This window comes from Peromyscus leucopus, chromosome 22 (genome assembly GCF_004664715.2).
Source record: "Peromyscus leucopus breed LL Stock chromosome 22, UCI_PerLeu_2.1, whole genome shotgun sequence".
Classification (NCBI taxonomy): domain Eukaryota; kingdom Metazoa; phylum Chordata; class Mammalia; order Rodentia; family Cricetidae; genus Peromyscus; species Peromyscus leucopus.
Window position 1 is genome coordinate 34120824 of NC_051081.1, and position 24284 is coordinate 34145107.

The 24284-nt window shown below is 50.8% G+C and overlaps 1 protein-coding gene across 2 annotated transcripts in view; it reads right to left on the reverse strand.

The window, feature by feature from the left end:
* Positions 1-6598: 6598 nt before the first annotated feature.
* The window catches only part of Babam2 (BRISC and BRCA1 A complex member 2), a 373611-nt gene continuing 355925 nt past the window's right edge, over positions 6599-24284 (reverse strand). For both annotated transcript variants that reach the window (XM_028873967.2, XM_028873970.2), the window contains exon 12: positions 6599-6970. In XM_028873967.2, coding sequence (XP_028729800.1) covers positions 6907-6970 — 64 coding nt within the window. In that variant the 3' untranslated portion in view covers positions 6599-6906. The remainder of the gene's footprint in view (positions 6971-24284) is intronic.

A 24284-nucleotide genomic window follows, 5' to 3' on the forward strand; every position in this document is an offset into this window, starting at 1 on the left:
CTTTTAAAGGGATGAGAGAATATTGTAGGAGTAAAGTCCAGAACCCTAGAGAAGGAAGACATTCATTAAAACTATCGGGATTACTTCCTATTTAACCTGGAACCATTCCACAGACCTGGAGGCCTTTGGGAACCCCTGGGTAAATTTCCTTGGTAGTTGTAATGTTGTTAACAATTTTCATCCTGTTTTCCCCTCCCACCCCAGATAGTAAAGGACTTTGACCTGTATATATGGCATCAACTTTGAAGTTATAGTTTGTTTCATTCCTAGGCTGTTATAGCTTATCATCTGAAAAGAAGTTATGATGTACATTTATATAGCCATACAGACATCCTACACACATATACAAAGATTGCCCTCAAGTACTTTCTGGTTTGTTTTGGTTCCTGGAGACAGGGTCTCATGTAGCCCAGGCTGCCCAACTCACTGTGTAGCTGAGGATGACCTTGAACTCCTGGATCCTTCTGTCTCCACTTCCTAAGTGCAAGAATTACAGGCACGTGTTACCACAGTCAGCTTCAAAGTTCTTTCCTTCAGAATCCACTGTGGTCAGCCTGACCTCAGAACCAGGGCCTGACTCCAGCCTCATGTGCTTTCAGTCCAGGACCCATCATCATAGCAAGCCCCTCTCGTGGGAGAAATATTAAAACACAATTGCAGCCATGAGTCACTTAAGGGTGTTGACTGCTCTGAGAAATGTAGTGCTGGGTGATTTTTGTGGCTGTGTGGGCATCACAGCAGCACATTTTGAAAACTAAGATGGCTGTGTCGTCACTGGTGATAAAATCCTATGAAACCACTGTTTTTTTTTTTGTTTGTTTGTTTTTTGTTTTTTTTTTTCAAGACAGGGTTTCTCTGTGTAGTTTTGCGCCTTTCCTGGAACTCACTCTGTAGACCAGGCTGGCCTCGAACTCACAGCTCTGCCTCCCGAGTGCTGGGATTAAAGACATGCGCCACCATCGCCCGGCTCGTTTGGTCATTTCTTAAAGCCGCATGTGACTGTATGAATGTTAACACTCGGGGGCGGGTTGTAACACAAATTGATCAAAGGGTCTCTCGGATGGCGGAAGCCAGTGAAACAGGGAACTTGTATCAATTCCTTGTGCTGTAAGGAAAAGGAAAGAAGACAGGCCAGGAGGGCAGAGATGGGGAGAGGGAGTTCAGTGAGTGGCTTCACGTCTTTGGTGAGTTATAGAAGATCTTGGATGTTATGGATTTGATCTGATTCTTACAATGGGGATGGAGTACAGGTCCTGGCTGGGCTAGGTAAGCGCTTCGCTGCTGAGCTAAATGCCCACCCTCGGTGTTTTGATTCAGAGTGAGGCTAGGATCCTACCTACAGTGTTTGGTTGTTCCCAGCAATGAAACAGTGTATGTGCCTGTGAAACCCCGCCCCCTCCCCCATTTCTAGTTGGCACCTAACTCTCCTTACTCTCTTGGCAATGTACCCAAGTGCTGTAGACAGGTAAAGGGAAGGCGCTAACGCTTGTTTTCATTTGTAAAAGTTACAATGAATCAATTTTGGTGCTATTAATAGCAACGTGGCAACTCACCATTAGACACTGTTCTAACTTTCTGCTGTCCTCAGGACTGGAGTGGGTTTTGGGGGTGGGGGTGGGGGGAGAGCTGCTTCTATTTTGAATCCCAGGCAAACAGCAGGACCACTGTGCTGGCAAACTCTTGAAACAAGAGTCCGGGAACTGAAACTGAGTGAGAGGGAGGGAGAACTGTGTGGCTCTGATTGCTTTGCCTGGGAAAGCAGGGGCCAGCCAGGGAAGAAGTGGGTCATTGGGTCGTGCAGGCCAGGAGTGCTGCGGAGTGTGTGTGTGTGTGTGTGTGTGTGTGTGTGTGTGTGTGTGTGTGTGTGTAAGAGAGAGAATATGGGGGGGGCTCCCACAAAGGACTCTCATTCCTTAAGCAACAAGATGACTCATTTTGTCTTCCTGGTAATCCAGATGGGGTGACCCTTCCAAAGGCCACATTCATGGGCAGAACTTTTTAACAGGGGTATTCTGACGTTCTAGGAAAAGGCCAAGGTCAACAACAGAAAAGCCTTTCTCCAGTCTGTAGGAATCCTGGCTGCTGTTTATCAAAAGCTCCCCCACGGGGTTCCTGGTGTCTCCTCCCTGCTAGGTGACTTTTCCCACTTTGAAAGGTGAGGGTAAGAAATGGCAGGCTAAGCAGCAGCACCTGCTGGAGCTGGCTCCCCCAGCTGAGCTCCCATGGAAGGGCCCTTCGATTCTGCATTTAGTGACTTCATGTGGGTGGCTTGAAACTCATTCTGGTGGGGTGATTTCCACTCGGGAACTGGCAAGCAGTCCATACCACCCCGGATCCCTGTGTTTGTTTGTGTTTCTTTAAATCACAAGTGAGTTGGTTGTTAGATATCTGTCAGTTGCTAAGTGGGCAGACCCAGGATCTGAATGTAAGTCTCTCTTATCCAGAAGCTCAGAGTGTTCGCAATTTGTCTCGGGAAATCGGCTTCATCAGGCTGTAGGCAGCGGGGCTTTGGAAGCCACATTGCTGGAAGTCGGTGGAACCCTGGCTAATTATGGTCTATTATCTCTTCTTTTGGGATAGCACTAGTAAACACACTTTTTGCTGCAAATCCTTTCCTTGGGGAGACGTAAACGTCTACTATCTACTCCCTCCTTCTGGCTAAGGTCAAGCCAGGGTGTGGTCCAGCAAACCCTGTTCACTCCAGGAAACCGATGGGTTGATCAGGCTTACTTACCAAGTAATGGGCGAGGGAGCATGTGTGACCTTAGAGCAGCCTCAATGCAATGTCTGCACCCAGCATGCAGGATGACTCCTTCACGGCTGTGTGGCTAGTCCCCTCCCCTAATCCTTCCCTCCCTAAATCCTCTAGCCCTTCTCGGAGGCTGCAGGGCCAAGTGCAATTAGGGAAGAATTGCACACAACTGGTTTGGAGGCATGACCTCTGGATACTCAGGTGAGGATCCCAGGGCCGTCCCTTCCAAGAGGAAACAACTGTCAACAAAAGCCCACCTGTGAGAATCTTCCGGCTCGGGGGCCCAACAAAGATGGCGGCAGTTTGGCTTGCCTTAAATGACAAGGGCTGAGTAAGCTGGAGGTGGGATTTACAAGGTAGTAATGATGCGCTCTCCTCTATGGCACTTGGCTTCTTGAAAGCATTTTATAACCATTTGCTAATTAGTCCTCAGCTGCACTCCGTGAGCAGGCACAATGCATGCTTCCTGATGGGAAAGCCACGGACAAAATTGTCCAAATATGCAAGGACCCTCACTCCCCTGGGATGCAAATCACACAGCCTGGTGCTTGAATCCATAAGAAGCAGTGATGGTCAATTTCTGGGTTTTTTTTCCTCCACCAATATTTTTTCAAGTGTGTGTGTGTGTGTGTGTGTGTGTGTGTGTGTGTGTGTGTGAGAGAGAGAGAGAGAGAGAGAGAGAGAGAGAGAGAGAGAGAGAGAGAGAGAGAGAGCGAGAGCCTTACCATGGAGCATGTGTGGAGGTCAGGAGGTCAGAGGACCACTTCCTAGGGCCTGGCTGTTTCCTCCCACCTTGTTTGGATGCAAGGTTTTCCTTGCTTCGGCTCCTTTGCTGTGTTTGAAGCCTTCTGACCCATTCTGTCTCCTTCTCCCATCTCACCATAGGAGCGTCATAATTTACAGACGCAAACCACGACATTCAGCTTCTTATGTGGGTTCTGAGGACGGAACTTAGGCCACCGAGCTTGCATGGCAAGTGCTTTCTACCTGCCGGGCCATCTCTCTGGCCCCATTTTCTGTTTTTCATTTCCCCTGAAGAAAATCAGTCCAAACTCCTCCTGGAGTAAGAGAGCCGAACGTCCTGGTGAGTGCAGTCTCTATCCCTACAAACCTACACGTAGTCCATCATCACCCTTTCCTGGGAAAGATAAAAGAGCCTCCCTGTGTCCCCTAGACCCACGGCTGTCTGCCGCCATCTTCAGCTCCCCAAAGATCATCACAGGTGGCCTTGTGGACGGCTGATGTTCCCACCTGGAAGGAAGGGGCTGGGAGGGCCATGGGACCTTCACCTGAGTATCCAGAAGCCACTCCCCCAACCTGCTGTATGCAATTCTGCCCTACCCAGAGGCCCCGAGAAGGGCTAGAGCAGGGATTCTCAATCTGTGGGTCACGACCTCCATAGGGGTCACCTGAGACCATTGGAAAACACAGAGATTTACCCTATGAGTCGCCACAGTGGCAAAATTACAGTTTTGACGTAGCAACGAAAATAATTTTATGGCTGGGGGGTCACCACAGCTTGAGGAACTGCATTAAAGGGTTGTGGTATTAGGAAGGTTGAGAACCACTGGGCTGGAGGATTTAGGGAGGGAAGGATTAGGGGAGGGGACTCTCCACAGCCATGGGAGAGTCGTGCAGGCTGGGTGCAGACCTTCCAGAGTGGCTGCCCTAAGGTAACCCCTGACCTGGGAGAGGGTTCTGATCTGGGCTCAGTCTTGTCTGGCTAGTGTTGATGGGCAATTCATTCAACCTCTGGTCTTAGTTCCTCATCCGTGGGTCAGGACTTGACCCTTTACATCACGGGTCTGCTGTGAGGCTACTCTGAGCTCGCTCTGGGCCAGCGCTTCCTAGACAGACTGTGTCTGCCTCACTGAGATGCGAGGATGCCATTCATCACCTGGCTAGCCTGGGCATGCCAACCCTAGAGACTGACAAGGGCAACATGGGGACAGTTGGAGACATTGCTGGGACAGTCCTATTGCTGGGACAGGCTGCGGATTCTGTTATTTGAAGTGTAGAGGTCCAGTCTCTGGATATACACCCCATCCCATGGCCATGCCTGCCAGGTCCCAAGGAATCCTGGCTCCATCAGCTCCTGACTCAGTGGGCAGTAAAGTCCGATGCATGCCCCTCCTTGGTTACAAGGTAGCTAAAATAATCCTAAACGACCCCGTGTGGCAGAGCCTTAGGGCAGTGTTTTTTAACCTGCAGGTCGTGACCCCTCGGGGTTGAATGACCCTTTCACAGGGGTCACCTAAGACCATGGGAAAACACAGATATTTATGATTCATAAGAGTAGCAAAGTTAGTTATGAAGTAGCAATGAAAATAATTGTATGGTTGAGGGGGTCACCATATTAAAGGGTCGCAGCATCAGGAAGGGTGAGAACCACCTTAGCGGGGAGGTCTTGGCGCTCAGCACACATCTGCCCTGAGGAGAGGGAATGGCCAGAACAGACTCTAGCGTGAACCACCCAACAGACTCCCTGGGGAGTTCCAGTAGACTCTAGGTGCCCACATGGCTCCTATGAGTCTGCTCACAGTCCAAGAGTGGGGACAAGGGCAGGAGTTCCTGAAAAGCTCCCTGGGAGATTCTGGTGAGCTGAGGCCACCATCTGGCTTAGCCTCTCTTCTAGTATTACAGAAGCAAGGGACTGACTTGAGTCATCCAGCCAGTTAATGGCAGAGTTAGATGTGGACACAGGATTACTCTGCCCTGGGAATTCCCAAGGGCAGCGAGCAAAGTACCCCTGTGTGAAGAGGGGCAGCTCCCCCGCCGACAGCCCGGCACGGACCTCTCTTCCATCTCCTCTCCAGCCTCCTGATTCCTGGTGCCGGGGGATACAGGGAAGAAAGGTAACCCCTGACCGGTACAACAGAGCCCAGAGCTCCTTCCTTTCTGGGCTCATGTGGTAAAAACCTGGCTCTAAGAGCCACAGCAGGAACAAGGGCACTGCCTGTACCCTGCAGGAGGAAACTGCACAAAGCAGGGGGGAGCCAGGCCGGCCACGCAACGCCTGGTTCTCTTGCCCAGGACCCTTCCATGCACTGAAAAGTTGCCTGCAGGGTAGGAGCATGCTACAGCGAACTGTGCGTGCAGGCCTTGTCGAGTGGTCAGGCTGACTGCAGCATGCCAGCGAGGGGTGGGAAGCTGCATGCTGCTCTGCGGCCTAGCCGCTCCATCCCACACCACTGCTGCTTTGCTGGGAGTTTCTAGAGCCTCCTGGCCACCATTCTCTCTGTGCCCTGATGGGAGCCGTTAAGGGTGGGGTGGGGGTGGGGGAGGGGAAGACACGATGGCTTCTGAAACGGCCTTGCTATGTAACCCAGACTAGCCTCGAACTTGCAACCCTCCTGCTCCATTCTCCCGAGGGCTGGGATGACAAGCAGGTACCACACATCTGGCTTCCCCAGCTGTGATCATGCATGGCTACAGAGCTGCCCAGGTGAGATGCCAGACACATACCAGTGACGGCCCTGGGCCCTGAGCTTCTGTCTCCCATGAATAATCCACAGAGGGCCACAACAGCCCAAGGGGCTCCCGTGAGCCCAGAGAGACAGGGGAGGCTAGAACCCACCCAGGAGCCAGTGAGTGGCTGGCATAGGGCCGAGACCCAAGAATTACCGAGCGCTGGCTCTGGGGCCGTGGAGTGGGCAGCTGAACCCCGTAGATTCAGCCACCTCTTTGTCAGTGGAAGACCTTCCCCAACCGGAAGTGTAAATGTTAGGGTGTAAATCACGCACACAAACCCAACACTACTTCCAGTGGGGCAGGGAGACGCCAAGGGTGTTCACCCAAACTTCAACCTTTAGAAGTCCTTTAGGACAAGGACTTGAAAGAAGGGTGTGCGCATTCGAGACATTTTATTTTCCCTGGAAAATATCTGCCATGTCAAGGAGTTTATTTCTTCCAGCAAAGAAATATAAAGAAGACGGAGGGAGCAAGCGGCAGTGACGGGTGCTAGGATTCAGGGTACCACCAGCCGGCTCAAGTCTGGGCTCCAGCAGAGCGGGGCTGTGTTGGGCAGGCAGAGCTGCTGTGTGAGCAAAAGGCTGCCATGAAGACATTCCAAGTGGCTTCCAGGAAGCGGCCTGGGTGCTGACACGCATGTGGACTGAGCAGTCTGGTTGGCTCCCTCTCAACGCTGGTGTTTCCTAGAGCTTTCCATTGGCAAACGCGGCCTCCTGGAACTGAGGGACAAAGGTTTTGAAATAAGCCCTGGTGGGAAAGAGGGGAGAAAAAACTGTGGTTAGCACAAACAGCCTGAACAGAAAAATGCGACTCAGAGCTTTCGACCTAACTCAGAACAGTTGTTATTTATTGCTCATGCGTCCTGGGTTGGACTCTCCTCCTCTTGGAGGCAAAGCCCTCTGGATTGTTCCAAGGGAGGTATATGCAGTTCACTCGTATGCTACCTCTCATGGGTATTTAAAGAGCATGTATGTTGACTTTCCTGCCTGCCAAGTTTATTAGATGCTCACCCTGAGAATCTACTGCCTCTTCCTAGGAAAAAGACAGGGTCTGAGGCAAACTGTGGGACAGAGGGTCACAGTTTTGACACCCAGTCACTTCTGTGATCGAAGATATCATCAGGGTCATAGTCTCCTAAACTGTGGCTTCATAAATATAAAAGTCTAATAAGGATTCCTAAGAGAGTTATGGTCTGTATTTATTTCCAAAACACATGTGTAGTCTAGTTTCCTGGCTGGGTTTTGGGAGAACCTTCTAAAGACTGAATCTGGGAGAGAACACATGGCCTTCTGGATACTCGATTTTTTCTATTAGACAAGGTGTTCCTTGGCAGCCAGACTAGCCTGGACCTTACTACATGGCTGGGGCAAGCCTAGAACCCACTAGGTACCCCAGGCTGGCCTCTAACTCCCAGTAATCCACCTGTCTCAGTTTACCCAGTGCTGGGGTTATAGATATGAGCCACCATGGTTAACCCAGACACCCAGATTTCTACTCTTCAGAGAGAAGCTACGTTCCACCCCAGGAGATGGAATGCGCTGAGCCTACTCTGTGACGGGCACTGGTGGGGTGACCCAGATGGGGACCTGCCATGTAGGAGATCTCAGTTTAGAGGAGGAGGCAGACACAGAAACAACACTGAGGTGGGCCGGGTGGCAGGTACATCTCGGGTGGCCCTGTGGACCCCATCAGGCAGTCACTGAAAGGCTGGGGTGGGTGGTATTGGCAGAAGACAGCAGGAGCAGAAGCCTGTGGAAAGGGGGTTTGGAGAGAAAGGGAAGAATGGACCTCTCATTACCCAGGCTTGCCTCCTGGTCCCTGACCCACTCCCACGTAATCTCCGTTCCCCTTGGGCATCCAGAGGGGGCTCACCCAGAAATCTCACTTTCCCAGAAGAGCAGCTCAAGCACAGCCTAGCTGATTAAAGATCTGGTTCCAATGAGCCTGACTTCCAGGCTCCAGCTCTTGGGAGGGGAGGGGAGCCGAGGTAGGTGTGGAGGAGCTGCCTGAGAGGCCGGCGTGCATCCGCCTGAGTCCTGAGGGAAGGGCAGCAGAAGCCGCCAGAGAGAGCACAAGGAGCTGCGCAGTCCTGGGACATGATGAGTGCCCCTCAACCCGACAGGCCCTGGGGAGGTCCTCTCTAAGCCAGAGTGAAGGCAGTTATTGGAGATACACCGTCCTCCTCTGCCAAACTCCACCGAATCCTTCTCATTAGGTGCCTCTGATCGTCCGGGCTTCTCAGTCCTGGTACCAGAAGGGTTCTAGCAGGCCTGAGCATGGGAACCATGGCACCCAATAGGTTTTGCCCTTTATTCTGCTTCACCTTGCTAAAAACCACGAGATTACATTCCTAAAGCTAGCCTCCAAGGTCCACTTCCCTTATTTGGCCACTTCCTCCTCCTGAGGCTGACCACCAAAGTCCAGCTATCAAAGTACGGAAGTCCACCAATCAAAAGCCCCCCTTTTGGGTGCCCTAATTAACCTGTCCAATCAAAATGAAACACCTCATCCTAACACAGGGTTTCCCCTTTACCTTTATAAACTGCCATTTGCCCATGGGTCACACCCCCTCTCCTCTCTATGAGAGGCAGTCCCTTGTCCCTCTGGGGCAAATACATCTCCTCTGTGCTGAGAACTTGGTCTTGGTGCGTCCAGTGCCGACTGGTCCTTTCAACACCCACTCAGCATCTCTGCAGCATTAGAAGCTAGTGTCCTCTCTGGAAGTGCTCTCTCTCTGTCTCTGTCCCTCCCTCTCATCATAATTCTGTGACACGCCGGGTGGCCGTGGCACACGCCTTTAATCCCAGCACTCGGGAGGCAGAGGCAGGCGGATCTCTGTGAGTTCGAGGCCATCCTGGTCTACAGATCGAGATCCAGGACAGCTAGGGCTACACAGAGAAACCCTGTCTCGAAAAAACAAAATAATAATAATGATAATAATTCTGTGACACTTTAAGCACCTTAGATCCCTTGTCTCTCTCTTCCAGACACAACTTTTCCCGTAGCCCGTCTCTCCCTGCTCTCCACGCGCCTCGTGTAGAGCAAGTTCATGGTCACTGGAAGGCTTGCATCACCCTCAGCACTCTTCAGCCTGGTCCCCGCCCTTTTTCCCCTCCCAAATTTCCAGTCCCACAGTCCCAACCACCTGCAGGACATTCTGACCTAGAAGACGCTCTGGCCAACTTGCCCTTCTGCTAACAGAGCGTTTAGTTTCCAAGGCTCCCTAAATCCTTGCAGGGAATCCACCCTCAAGACTTCCTTCTTGGTGACACCCCTGTTCCAACCTTGCTACCTTTCAACAGAACTGCTGCAGAAGTCCACTTTCCTTAGGACACAAGCCAGCCCATGCCTTTCTGTTGCAGAGAGATGATGGATTGTCTCGGGCACCACCCTGACCAAGACCTTAATGTTCTCCAAACTCTGGCCCGAACTCCCAGTGGTTCCCACTATCCGGCTCCCACTTGTTTTTTTTTAACAAATGTATTCTTCAATTTTTTTGAGGTATGTATTCCTTTGAAAAATAAAGAAAACAAAGGACCCTCTCTTTAAAAAGAGTGCAGGCTCACCCTTCTGTTCCTATTACATGTATCTTATGCAACTAAGGGACGACACAGACTCCCCTAAGCCCACCCAGAGTGTGGTATATGAGCCCCAAGTCTACATAGCTGCCCCATCCTCTACCACTCGACTAGTTCTGCTTTCTCACACACGCCATTTCCTCCCTTTATTCCCATGGACGTTAGCTGTTCTTGATTTCTGAGTCTCCTGGCCACCAGATGATTATCTTCTGCACATAGACGCATTGCTGTCCCCTGTAAAATGGGACTCACTGGCTTAGATCTGGTTCAGCATGTTGTCCACGGTGGCTTTAGTGAATAGAGCTCATGACGGCCACTGGTAGGCAAGGACTGGTTTTAAGCACATGCATTGCTAACTGTTAAAGAAGGTGGGTGAGAGAATAATACTCCACCAGTAAATGTAGTGTTTAGGCACTGACAGAGAAGACTGGTCCATTCTTAAATTTCCATCTGTACCAACAAGCAGATACAGCACCACTGTGGCGAAATCGCTGTTATTCCTGACACTTGACTTTAAAGCATGTGTGCACAGCTGCACCAGACCAAACATTCTTCTTTTAAAATTATTTATTTTTATTTTATGTGCACTGGTGTTTTGCCATGGGTGTCGGGTCCCCTAGAACTAGTTACAGACAGTTGTGAGCTGCCATGTGGGTGCTGGGAATTGAACCTGGGTCCTCTGGAAGAGCAGTCAGTGCTCTTAACCACTAGGCCATCTCTCCAGCCCCAGACCAAACATTCTTAACACATAAGAAAGGACTGTGATGCGGCAGGAGGAGTCTCTGATCTCTAACAAAGCTGGATGGACCAAGAGAAGCCCTGGTGTGAGGCTCCCAAAGGACAATGTGGCAACCGTGACTGCCAGCCAGATATGACGGGCATTCATTCCTTACATGTTCCAGTGGCTTCTATTTTGCCAACAGTCAAGTTATGTAGCTGGGGAGAACTGACTCCCTTAGTCTGAGGAGCAGAGTGGACAGGCTGCCACCAGCCTCTGTAGCCCTTGCTTCAAGGTCACCGTGGACAGGGTCACTCTGGCCACATGACAGGGAAGAGGCTGTAGCTAGGCTCCAGCAGGGTACCAAGGTGACTGGTGAGTGGATGGTGCTGGCTGCTCCAGGCAACGGCCTGAGCCGGGCAGCCGCGGTTCAACGGAGTCCCCTGCCATCCCTCCCAGGACCAGTCTCCCAGGTTCTGGAGCTACGCAGCTGCCCAGTTTAGTGTTTCCTGGGAACACTCCTGAGGAAGGGGCAGCAATGTCCTTACGAAAGGTCCCTACAACAGGGAGCATGAGTGAGAGGCAAGCTCTTGCCTTTCCAGAAAATTCTGAAGTTTCCTGTGTATCCCAGGCTTTCCCTGCCAGGGCGAACTGTGCCTCCAAGGGGGAAGTGTGGCGGCGAGGGCTATTTAAAGGCATGATGCTACCAGCTGTTTGCAGCGATCGCGTCTCAGCTTGGATCCTCATTAAGTCAGTTAAGGGAGGGAGGCAGGCGCAGGAAGGGGGAAATGACAATTGGCGCCCACCCATTTATAGATGTTTTTAGAGCACTGTTTCCAATGATTTCACTTTTTATCAGCTTAGAAAACGAAGCGCGGCCCAGGGCATGGCATGCTAATGGCACTAGGTATCTACATCTGTTACCAAAGGCAAAGTGTCCAGGAAGCTTCCCAAGTGTGTGATGCGGTGGTTCCTTGCCTGAGCATTAGCTGGCCAGGGGCGGGAGTGGGGGCAGGAGGCGGATGCCTGGAGTCAGCCAAGTTCCTCACTCTACTCACGCTCCAAAAGTCTTAGTTTCGGACCAATTCAGAGTCCATAATGGAATAAGGTTCTGACACTCTTGTTTGTCTGATGGAAGCCCTATTATTCAAGGTCTCAGAAAACCCAGTACAACCCAAGAGTCCTGGAAAGCAAGATGCAGAGAAGGGATCCCAGGCTGTGACTAGGTCAGGTCTGTGTGGGACAGGGCAAGGAGCCAGGAGATGCAGCCCTTAGCAGCCCTCCTCCTCCTGGCCTTGGACCCAGGGCTGATACACTTCTCTCTCCTCCACACAGCCGAGAGCCTGGCCTGCTGACTAAACTATGCTGCTGCAGGCTGGGGATGACAGGTCAGGCAGAGTGGGTTCTGAAGGCGGCCAGACCTCAGCTTCAGGCCTGTTCATGTGCCTGATGAGCCAGATCCCTTGGGCAAGTGACATTAGCTTTGGTTTCTTCATCTATAATGTGGGCATGATTATGTGGCTCTTACATGTGAGCACTTGACATAGGAACTGGCCTAACAGATGATCAATGATGCCAACTGTTACCATGGAGACCAAGCTGGGTCTAAGCAGTGGGGGAGAGGTTCAGAGTTCCTGCAGCAAACAGCCATAAGCATTGTGTGGGACTGTGGAAAAGGGATGCCTTCTATGGGGAGAGGGATAGAGGTCTGAGGGTCCGCCTCCTCAGTTTACCTTCCCTGTGGCTTCTTAACTGAGCCCTCCTTTCCCACATATCATACAGAACTGGCAGCCAGAACAGTGAGATGGCTATTCTTACACTGGACATGCAGCCACGGTCATCCATCTTTGAAATTCAGTCCTGACCTGCTTGGTGGCATCTGAGGGTGAGCTCTATAGCCAAAGGTCCTCACTCATCTCTCAAACCTGCTGGGTTTGTTACTCTGGATTTTTTTTTTTTTTTGGTCAGGAAGGAGGTTGCAGCTGTTGACTCGCGAGGGTTTAAGAGTCATATGACCAGCTGCCCGAGACAAGGGCAGAGTTATTTGGTCTGGTCCTCAGACAGATCTTTTTATTTTGCAAAAGCCTAAACATTTGCCTTCTTCCAAAACAGGACTTGGATTAGAAAATGCTTTTCCTTGGGCAACTGTAAGATGCGCCCTGTGACGTTTTGTTTGAGCCAGGCCAGAGCGGTGGTGGGCTGGGGTAGGGTGGGCTAGGAGAAGGGCTTCGGAGCGATGACCCTCGCTGTCAGCAAATCCAGAACACGATAAATCGAGCCAGAGGTCATTTTTGAAAGCCGAGGCAAGTTCTAAACACCTAATAGCTCTCACTGCCTTTTCCAGTTTAATTCTGCAGCTGTGACTTCAACTGGCATATGTTTTTCATCAGGACCATGAAAACCGATTGTGGTATGAAAATCAAAGCAGTCCTGTAAATAGTGTAAGACAAGTCCTGCTAATCATGCCTCGTGGTCTTTGGTCTTGCCTTGTCCTCATTGTCCTGGACCGCCACTGTAAATACTGACTCATCCTGGGTTCTTGCCTCATGTCAAGAGGCCAGGCTTATAATAGATCTCTACAAAGAGACCTGCTTCCATTCCGATGCCCTTCACCCCAAACCTTCCAAAGCCCAGGCAGCAACTGCCCATCTAACTCTGGGTACCATGGCGAATCTGTGACTGCTAGTGGGAGTCAGTCTGGCTGTTGGACCCTGGGCGATGGTGGCCTGGCTCTCTGGTATGGGGTTTACGAACATACAAGTGTTTATAATGGTTCGTGGACAGTCTTGCTCCACAGGCCAGTCCTTGAGCAGCTCTGGCTTGTTTCCAGGGGGAGGGTTGGGGTGGGGGTGCCCGAGCTTATGAAATGAGGAATTAGCACACCAGAGATACAAAGTCTTGATATCAAGCTGGGAACACAGTGTCACATGCTGACAGTTTCTGACACAGGCCCCTGTCCTCAGCTGGACCCCCGACTTCCTTAGGCTGAATTCCGTGGCGCTCTGCACACCCATCGCAGGCCAGCATGACCTGACTTGGTTGGGGCTGTTTAGGCTTGTGTCTAGACTGTGTGTTAGGCAGCTTGCCTCCTCACCTAGGAGAAGGCTGAGGTTGTGGTCTAGGCATTGCTAAACTCAATCAAAAGCTGTTGCAGAAGGACTTCAGAGACCACTTCTACACATCAAAGAACTGGGATGGAATCTGGTTCCTGCCGAATCATGGGGTATTTAAAAATTCTAAAGTGGCCAGGATTACCTAGCAGTTCTTTGCCCTTCTGAAGCCCTGCCATTGGGTCTTCCGGAGTCTGGTCAGTTCCTTTGGGGTCAGGGCAGCTTGTAACCAGTTACTGCCATTGTTGGGGCCAGTTTTCACTCCCCAGGATGCAAGTATTTCTGGTTCCCTCCTGATGCCCCAGTGCAGTGCATGGGAAGGTAGAGGCAGCTGGCACAGGGCTGGCTGATTGAGGAGCGGGAGGGAGGAGGATTCCAAGGCCTCAAGCCTCCCCAGCCACAGGGCTGGCTTGCTCTGCTGGCCTTCCACCTGGGTGAACGCCTCTATCATATGCCAGGCGGTTTCCCACACCCCTTCGAGGGAAGATCCCTGCTCATAGACATCCACCTTTGCACCCCCAGCTTCCCGGTGAGTATTCTGCACACAGCAGCTCTACGCGATTCCTCAGGTGTGTGGAGTGCTTCAGAACAATACAATTTTATAACAAGGAATGCTCACAATTGTTACGGAGAAGAGCGCACAGGGGGCAGGTTGGGTTGCAATGGCCCCTTACTATGATGTAGAATCACGGTATGCCCACACAGGGTTTTTCTCGAAGCCCCTCCAAGGTTGAGATTAGGATGGCCCATCCTCAGTGTCTGGTGCCTGCCTTCCTCAGGCCCCATTACAGGCGAATTCTGATAATTGGTAATGAATGAAATCTGCTCTGAGGGCGCCTGGCAGTCTAAAAGCTGGCAAGCAAGTCATTTCATGTGTTTCCTCTCTGGTTACCGCTGGACATGTCGTAACCCACTGATGAAAGGCTAGGAGGGTGATGTGCTCGTGTGGCCCCTGAGAAGGACTGGGATGAACTGGCTGAGCAGCAGCAGGTAGTAGGTGTTAGGAACTGAGGAATGAGATGCTGCTGGGAGCTTGGATGCCCAAGCAGAGCCCAGCCCTGTGTTCATCTGGTCTGATCATCTCCTTCTGCCTATTATGCTCACACAGGAGATCCTCCGGTTACCCTGCCCAGGGCAAGCAGGAGTCTGGCGGAGGTCAGGATGTGACGGCAATGTGAAGGCCCATGGAGGGTGCAGGGATCTGACCATGGCCTTGGCCACAAGAAGGGGTACTCATCGGCTCACCTGCTAGGGAGAAGTGACTGCCTATCTGATGGGGGTGAGTCACCTTCGTGGTCACAGATGGCTTTCCACTGCTTAGTAAGGAAAAGGGGAAGAACCAAGGGATGTGTGGGGTCTAGGCTTTAACACATGGGGGTGGTGCCTCAGGGTTTCCATACAGCATCACTGGGCATTAGGCTAGACCCAGGGTCTAGTTATAGGCCCAAAGGACCAAGATCACCCTTAGGACATCCAATCTTTGGAGGCTTAAAACACTTATTTCCCTGTTGAGTTTCTCAAGGAGGGGGAGCTATGATGTGTCACTTACCAGGTAGTAAATATGACCTTTGGAGGTGAATGCTAGACCTCAGTGTCTAGAGGCTGCAGCAGCTCATGACTTCCCCAGCTGCCTGGGGAAACACTTGTTGGTTTTGGGGCATAGCTTTTGGTTACCCAGTCAGTGCTCTGGGTCTTTGTCCTCCAGGCTAGGTGCCTACAGGTAGCTCTTGTGGCAGACTGAGGGCCTTCTATATCCTTTCCACTCGTGACAGGTGCACTAGAGAGGTCAGGGAGCAAACAGAGGAGGAGGGGGGGTCCACAGGGCTCACCCCAGTCCACTCTACTCCACAGCAGCTCAGGGTCCTGCGGTGCCCTCCTGGCAAGTGCTGACCAGTGAGAAGCCAATGATCCAGAGATGTCCAGTGGCTTTTCTAGGGTCACACACTAACAGGAGGTTATGCTATCAGGAATCCAGGGCTGCTGACTCCAAAGGATACACTCTTTCCTTCCCACCCTGCCATAACTTCCAGGAGAGTGAACACCAGCCATTGAGGTGGGAAGTGGGTTCCATCCCTGGCTCTACCAAACAAAGGATTCTTTCATTTCCTTATCTACAGGGGAGTAAGAGATAAAAATCGCTTGATTTGGCTCTCCCCACACCAAATATCATTTTAGATGAATGTTCTTCTCATCCACTAAAACTCTTATGAGACTAGCCAACTACCCAGTAATGAATTTCAAGAACTACTCATGGCCAGTTCTCATTGTCCCTGCATTTCTCCTGTAGATGCTCAGATGGACCTCTAGAAGTCCTGACTGGTACCCCTGCCCTGGGTAATCTCTCGGCAGAATTAGGACTGTGATAACAAGGCACAAGAGAGATGAACCTGATCAGCTTGCTTGCCCATCTGGTTCTTTGAAGTTTTCCAGGCTCGCTTGGAAGGAAGGAGAGGGACTCCAGGAAAGGTGCATGTAGTGCACCCAGGTGACACTGGAGGCACCACAAATGTTCCCTAACTAATGAGTCCCAGGAGAACAAAGGGTACCCAGAAGCTTTCTTTACCATGGATGCCATCTGGAAGCTTAAAACTCTCTAGAGTTGTTGCTGAGAGCTATAAAATGGGATGCCTTTGGTCCAAATGCAATGGATGTAGGGACCCAGCCTGGGGATGCTCGAGACATTCCAGCTGTTTGCTTGCTGTGTGACCTTGGATAAGCCACCTTACCTCTCTGGGCCCCAGAAGCCTCATGTGTAAAATGAAGGGATGGTTTCTAAGGCAACTGCTAGGTCAAGTATATTATTATCTGTCATTGTTTGTTATTACAATGCTTTAGTGTCAACCCACCCACGTTACTCATAGGTAGTTTCTCAAGTGGGAAGCAGTAATTTAATAAATGACTTCTTCTTGTGTTTTGCTAGAGGGGTTCCCTCCAAGTCTTAATAAGCATTATCAGAGGCACTGCACATATCTGAGGTGGCTTCCTCTTCTTCTTCTTCTTCTTCTTCTTCTTCTTCTTCTTCTTCTTCTTCTTCTTCTTCTTCTTCTTCTTCTTCTTCTTCCTCTTCCTCTTCCTCTTCTCCTTTTCCTCCTCCTCCGTTTTTTTTTTTTTTTTTTGGTATTTTGAGACAGGGTTTCTCTGTGTAGCCTTGGCTGTCCTGGAACTCACTCTGTAGACCAGGCTGGCCTCAAACTCACAGAGATCCACCTGCTGAGTACTGGGATTAAAGGCGTGTGCCACCACTGCTGCCTGGCTGTCTGAGGCTTCTATATAGCTCCTCTGTACCTCCATATTTGACCTAGGATCCTAAGAATGATGGACAATATCCTTCCATCCTTCAAATGAATAGACAACTGGATATTCACACACTGAGTGAGCTCATGGCCTAGAGCTGGCTGGTTCCTGCAGGGGTAAAGAAATGCATGCACGCAGGGCCCTTGGCCCTCAGGGAACACATAGACATTTGACTCTCGGGTCGGGAAGCTGTATGCTAGCCCTGGAAGGGAGCTCTGTGCTTTGCTTTTACTCATGGTCCAAGTTCTCCTTGGTTCACTCATTTACTGCCAGTGAGAAAACTTTCTTTTCTGCTCAGAGCTGTGCCAGGGTATTATGTAGCAGGCCAGACGTCTAGCATCTTTAATAACAATAATAATAATAATAATTTGCATTTATACAAGGCCTTTCATTGGGGATCTTAAAGTGTATCACAAACAATAATTAATTTTCATTCGCAAGTCTGGGAGCCAGCTAGGTAGAAGCCCCTTTATTTCACGGGTGCAGGATACTTTCCTGTACCCTGAAGCATGTTGGGAGGCCTTTTTGCCTCTTGGAAATCCAATCCCTTCTCTCCGGAGGCCTGAGCTAGCATCAGGCTCTGCAATGGCGTTTCCTGTGTCGACCATCCCCCAGCTATCCTGCCTTGGCTAACTGGTGAACACCAATTTGGTGCTGGCGAAACACAGTGCTGGGAGAGATCTGAGCAGGCTGTCTGTGGCAGCGCTTGCCCTAATGGCACTGGTGCGGGGTGACACTCTTGGGTGCCTTCTGGGACAGAGAACTCAATACGTGCACAGAAGTTGTCCATTTTTGTGGTAAGCCCTGGCCCGAGTTCTGCGGGTCATGCCCACAGCGGTTGGGTGGCCGGAGGCTGTGCCACCTGAGCCGGGTCCTGCCTCTGTCAATGTGACGGGGAGTCTCCTGAGTGTTTCTGGCTTTGGTATTGCAGTCTGCCAAGCTACAGATGCAGCTCTTCAGACTACTTTGCTCTATCTCTGGAGGTCGACTCTAGTGCTTTCTGAGCTCATCTTGGGGCAGGTGGATGCAGCATCTCAATGACAAAGAAATGCCCCGAATTCCCATCGAATGACTGACTGCTGACAGAGTGGATGTTCTTTCTTCTTAAGGATCTATTATTTTTCTGCTTTAGTGCTGGAGACTGACCCAATGGCTTGACACACACTAAGTAAGCGCTCTACCACTGAGTTATACCCCTTGTCCACCTATAGGTCTAGTCTTCTTTAGGTTTTTAAATTTTGTTTCATTATTTTATGTGTATGGGTATTTTGCTTGCATTTGTGTCTCGGTACTACACGCATGACTGGTGGCATACAGAATATATACAGAGGCATTGGATATCCTGGAACTGGAGTTATGGATGGTTGTGAACTGCCATGTGGGTGCTGGGAATTGAACCCGGGTCCTCTGGAAGAACAGCCAGTGGTGCTCTTAACTGCTGACCAGCTCTCTCGCCTTTCCAACAGTTCTTCAGACAGGTTCTCATTATGTAGCGAATTTACTATTTAATCTACACTGGCCTTGAACTCACAGAGATCCGCCTGCCTCTGCTTCAGAAGTGCTGGGATCAAAGGTGTGTGCCACCACCCTGCTATGGTTCTGTTCTTTATGCAAGAACGGTCAATTCCCATGAATTCTAGTTTCTGTAGAAGATCCTGACAAACAGTAATCTCTCTAGTTTTTTGTTCTTTACGCTTCGCTCTCATTCTGTCCTTCCACTCCACTTTGCTGGAATACATGCTCGGTATTACACTGAGAAAAGGATGCATCATGGTGATCTGGGAACCAATACAAAGACAAGAGGGCACCCGGACCTGGTGAGAGGCAGAAGGGCACGTGGAAGCCTCTGCAAAGTTGATCTTTCAAGAAGCTAGCTCTCCTGGAGACGATACCACCCCTCCTCTCAAGTGATTTCTGGATTCGGCTGCTCTGTTGACTGCTGGAGAGGACACACACCCTCCCCTACCAAGAGTGTGAGTGAGAGTTTTGTCACAGTGGCCTACCATGGAAGGAATCCTGAGCATGCATCCAGTGCTGTTTTCCTAAAAACTGCTCCCTGGTTAGTATGAGGCTTGGCTTGTGGGGGTACAGCCAGCTTCTGTTTTGACTTTGCATGATTCCTAGAGCCTGGTCTAGACCCAGAGGATCATTCTGGCCTTGGCTTGGTCTGGGCTGTTCAGTGGGACAAGACTGGGAAAGGACAGAGGGACTGGAGATGGAGGTTCCCGGTTCTTCCAAGGCCAGGGAAACACCCTGCAACTGTGCTGCTGTCAGGGAAGAACCTGAGCATTAGCATCAGAATGAAATCCTGATAGGGACCCATCACCTGCTCTCTGTGTGATTGGGGAAGTGCTTGGGTCTCTGCGTGTTTCTCTGCTTAGGTGATAAAAGCATATCACCAGCCACAGAAGAACTCAAGGCACCTTGGTTTTCTTTCTACCCTCACTCTGATCTGAATCTGTGTGTGTGTGTGTGTGTGTGTGTGTGTGTGTGTGTGTGTGCGCGCGCGCGCGCATGTGTCTGAAGGCTATCGGTCAACTTTCAGATGTCCTTCCTCAGGAGCTGTCCACTTTGTCTCTTGTGACAGGGTCTCTCACTGGTGCCTGAGGACTGTCATTAGGTTGTGATCGCTGGCCAGTGAGTCCCAGGATCCCGTCTCTGCCTCTCCAGTGCTTTAAGTGCGCATCACCATGCTTGGCTTGTTACGTGGGTGCTAAGCCTCAAACTCAGATCTTCAGGCTTGCGTGGCAAGCACTTTACCAAATGAGTCTTCTCCCTCCTTGAAAGCTTCCAGGGAGGTCTGGACTCACTGTCTAACTGGTGCCTGGGACCATGTAAGTTTCCAGTGTTTGCTGGTTAAGTGAATGAACTAACTTGGCGCTTGATAGTTTGCAATTTATAATGTGCTTTTAAAAATAACTTCATTGTAATCAAATAACAGAATGTAAAGAATAGATCCTGTTACTCACCCCTACAATAAATAAATCCTGTTATACTCTACAATATCCATGAACAAACAGGCTTGCAGTGAGGCCAGAACTGGCCAGTGTCAGACAGGGACCTGTACGTCACCAAGTGCCTTGCCAACAGCACACGACTAGTCTGGGAGGGTCTTTGGTGCCTTCTGTGGCCAATGACGCTCAGACACGGGACAGGAGTAACATGGTCTGTGGTGTACCGCGTTCTACATGACGGGACCCTTGGAGTGCTGCTCAACCCCGTGTCCGGCCTCCACAGCCTCCTTCAGCAACATCAGGAGTCTGGTGGCCGGAAGCAGTGCATTTGCAACCTCAGGCCCTGGGCACAGTCACAGGTCACATGCTTCCATACATGGCCAGTTCCATACTGACCACATTTGCCCACCTTGCTCTCTCCCCATGGGGTGGATGGTGCCCATGAGCCTGTCTGCCTTTCATCTTCACAACTCCATCAAGGCCACCAAGAAGGAAGTGCTGTATCCATAGGACATGGTTGCTCCTTAGTAGGGTACTCTGTATATGTTAAGGGCTCAAGACAGTGAGGAATAACATTCCTTCTCTTTCTACAGTCTTTTCAAACTGAGAATAAGCACAGCACCCAGCCTCTCTTCCTTCCTCCTCCTCTAGCCTCTGAACTCTGGGAGCCCATGTCAGATGCAGGCTGAGAAGTGGAAGATGGAGATCTTTCAGACATTCGTTCACATGCTTGTCCAATGATAATTCCCAGTGTGAACTGAGGAGTGGAATTAGATGTGACCACAAGGCAGGATCCCTAGGGAGCTCACCACAGCCTCCTACAAACGGTTCTACAGCACACTGTGTGGGGGTGGCTGGTGTCCCAGTGGAATGCCATCCCTGTGCCCACTGGGCAGCATGTAACCCAATGCCTCGGGAATGAGGTCAGCTCCCCCCACGAGGATCCCATCTACTCTGGGCCTCTGAGCACATTTCTTGGTGCTGTTAGGTGCTGCCTTGAGATAGCACAAAGAGTTTTAAAAACTAGCTGAGCTAGTTTTAGGTCAGAAGGTGGCAAGGAAGAGCCAACATGAGGACCTGAACTGAAGAGGCCTGAACAAGAGAACCATGTCTCCGCTCCCAGCCACAGAGCACCCAACCTCCATCCCTGAACCTGGGAGCCGTGTTCTTCTTATTGCAGTCTCGCTTTGGGTGGGGGGCAGGTATGAAAGGGTGTGACCAGTGACCAGCCCTGTTTGCTGTGATCTAAAGGCGAGGCCACATGCTGGCCAGCGAGGATTGAATTATGGGACTGCAGACACAGCGGGTGGTGTCAGGAGCTGCTCCTGCATCTGGGAGACCAGCAACTGGTGCCGCCCTGGCAGAAAGTGGGGACTGATCCAAAGCCAGTGCTCAGCTGGCTAGGCTGTGTGTTCGCCCCGAGCCACAGCACCAGAGAAAAGGAACAGCTTGACTCCAAGATATCGGTGAAACTGTACCAAGCCAAAGGGGGCAGAGGCAGCCTTTCCTAGTCTGCACAAAGCTTCCTTGTAGACCAAGTGGTCCTGAGAGGGCCATTTCGAGTTTTGGTCATTAGAAAGCTGGTAGAGAACAGAGGCATGAGAAGCAGATTTACGGGGAAATAAATTCTAGAAACGACAACCTTGTTTGCATTGGCTTTGAGCGGGAGAAGGTGACAAAGATTAGGTGCTTCCTAGTTCACCTGTCAGAGGCCCCTTCCGACCCCTCGCTGGTCTTCTTGTCAGAGCTCCTCAGTCACCCCACCACCGTTGGCCACCTTCCCCATCCCACTGCTCAGACTGGGAGACAAGGCAAATCCAGACAGAGCAGGGGTGGGAGAGGGTTGGGCAGGCATCTGGGCTCTTGAAGACAGCATGCGGTTCCCTTACCCACCATGTTTACCAAGCGGATGAGTCAGTATTCAAATCAGCATTCCCCTCCATGTGGGGACAAATGGGTGTCCCACCTTGAACCAAGCCACCGGATACAGTCAGTTCCACGTGGCCGAGGAAGGTCCCCCAACCTCCCTACCCTGCCTAAAACTGGTAGACACCATGGGTGCCAGAGCCACCAGACCAATGAACAAATACAGACGTGTAGCAAAATAAACTTTGTAAAATCACAGCAGTTCAACAATGCAGAGCATGTCCTGTATTGCCAACTATGGGGAGGAAGAACGGGACCCTTTTCCTAGTCAGCTCTTTATTGGTCACTTTGGGGGCCAGAAGCCTTGTTAGACTTCAGATCTCCTCCAGCACATATTCTGTAAAAAGCCAGACACTAAATATTTTCAGCTTGTTAGGTCATATACTCTGTCACAATTCAAATCTGCTCTGTGCTGATCATGGCTTTAGACAAGATGCAAATGGATGGGGGTAGCTGTGTTCCAATAAAACTTTATTCATAAGAACAGGTGCTGGAAGTGTGGGCCGCTGACTGTCCACTGAGCCCTTCTCTAGTCTGCACCTTCTCTGTGTAGAGGAGGTAAGGTGAAATGACTCCTTCATGGAATTACGTGGCTGACCAAGACTGAGTTTGCAAGGCTTTGTGTGGGGATCAGAGCAGGCCAGGAGCTGCCCAAGTTGAAGAGAAAATGGCCACCTGAATAACTGGAGATTTCAACGACTTTCACCCTATCAGAAGGGACTGACAACAGAGTGGAAAACCACAGGTTAAACATCTCTGTGTGGCTACCACCTGTCTAAGCTGGGATAGCTGGCTTGCATTGATGGAAGCAGAGGCTATGGGTTTCCTAGTGTGTGCTGCTCGCGATCAATTCTCAGGGAGACTCAGACACAATCTTAAAGCGTCTCAGGAGAAGGGCTGGGAAAAGAGGCCAAAAGGAACTGGAAGGCTGTGGCGCTTGTCTGCGAACGGTATGAGAAGAAAGCAGCAAATTCGTTTTTTCCAGTCAGCAGTGAGCCCGACACCCAACAGTGTGGAAACGGTCAGAGGACAGGCCCTCTTGTCCAGGCTGAGAACAGGTTGTTTTGGCTGTCAAGCATTTTCAAAACAAGTTTTCTTGGTCTCATGACAGGTTGAGGCAAGAACAAGAAACTGAAAAGAGTGGAAGATCCCATGATCACGCTCTGGGCTTCCACGTGGGCTGGCTCTGCCTGCACGGTCAAGTTTGCTTTCCAGAACATTCCGATAAAACTGGTCTTAGGGTTAATACCACCTTGCTAGTGACACCATTAATGGAGCGACTCCTCTAAGAACGCCCTGGCAGCTGGATAATCATTCTAGTCTGGGAGGAATAAGAGGTCAAAGTCACTCTTAAACCCAAGGGTACGACCCTGCTCAGACCTCTGCCCTGTTTTGTTTTGATTCTCACCTCAGGTTACGTGGACAGTCTTCCCTGAATCTGAGGTTAAGGACTGTCTTCTCTAAGGTAGAGTTTTCCATCTCAACCACAGAACACTTGGTCAGGGTGGGGCAGAGAACGCAGCAAGGAAGCATGAACCGGGCAGGCCGGGATCAGCCTGGTCTTAGGAAATGCCACCAGTTCCTACCAGCCTGGTCTGTGAGGGCTTACCAACTGTCTTCAGGAGAGAAGTGCAACCATACTTCTCTGAGTGGGGTGTCTCAAAGGACAGTGCACCAGACGGAGCCTGGGCACGGCTTATCATACAAGCCACAGAAACCATTCAGACACAAGGGTGCTGGGGAGTCTCAGACCGCCTGGATAATCACCAAGGGCCGCAAACGGAAGACAGAAGAGCTGTAGATGGGGCAGAGCACCTCCCTTCTGAATTGACCTCTCATCGTCTCAGAGTCCCGGAACAGTGCTCAGTGAGTCCCTTAGCATCACACTTTGGGGGTGGGGGCTGTCTCAAATCCAGGAAGAGGGTGCTCACTGCACTCTTACTCGGTGGGATAAGTTACTAGACCACAGAGGCTGGGCTTGTTCTGCTAACTGTCTGCGAGAATGTTCTGAGGAGAGAAATCCTCCACCGGACTTTCACACTAGAGGCCCGAAGGTCCGAGCTGTGTGTTCAGGTCCACAGACAGCGATGTGCAGACAGCACAGGACATCCCTCCTGCTTCACATCCATCCCCACTCCCACACTGTGGGGACCATCAGCACGGCCGTCTCTGCCCAAAGTCCACTGGGTGGAGCTTTTATTACCTGAGAGGCCAGAAGAGCAAATCCTGCTTTTAGAGACGCAGACTGCTCTGGCTGACCACTTCTGCCTGGACTTGCCCACCAACACAGGAGGCCCCACAATAGTTCAACTTTAGATAAACAACACTTGACTTTTTAGTGTAAATACGTTCTGCGAGGGAGATACTTTCATGAACTTACTTGTGACTTATCAAGCTTTACTGGGCACCCTGCCTTCTGAACCGCTCCATCTGGCAGCTCTGTTTTTGTGTGAATGTGTTTGTGGGGGTTCATGTGGGGGT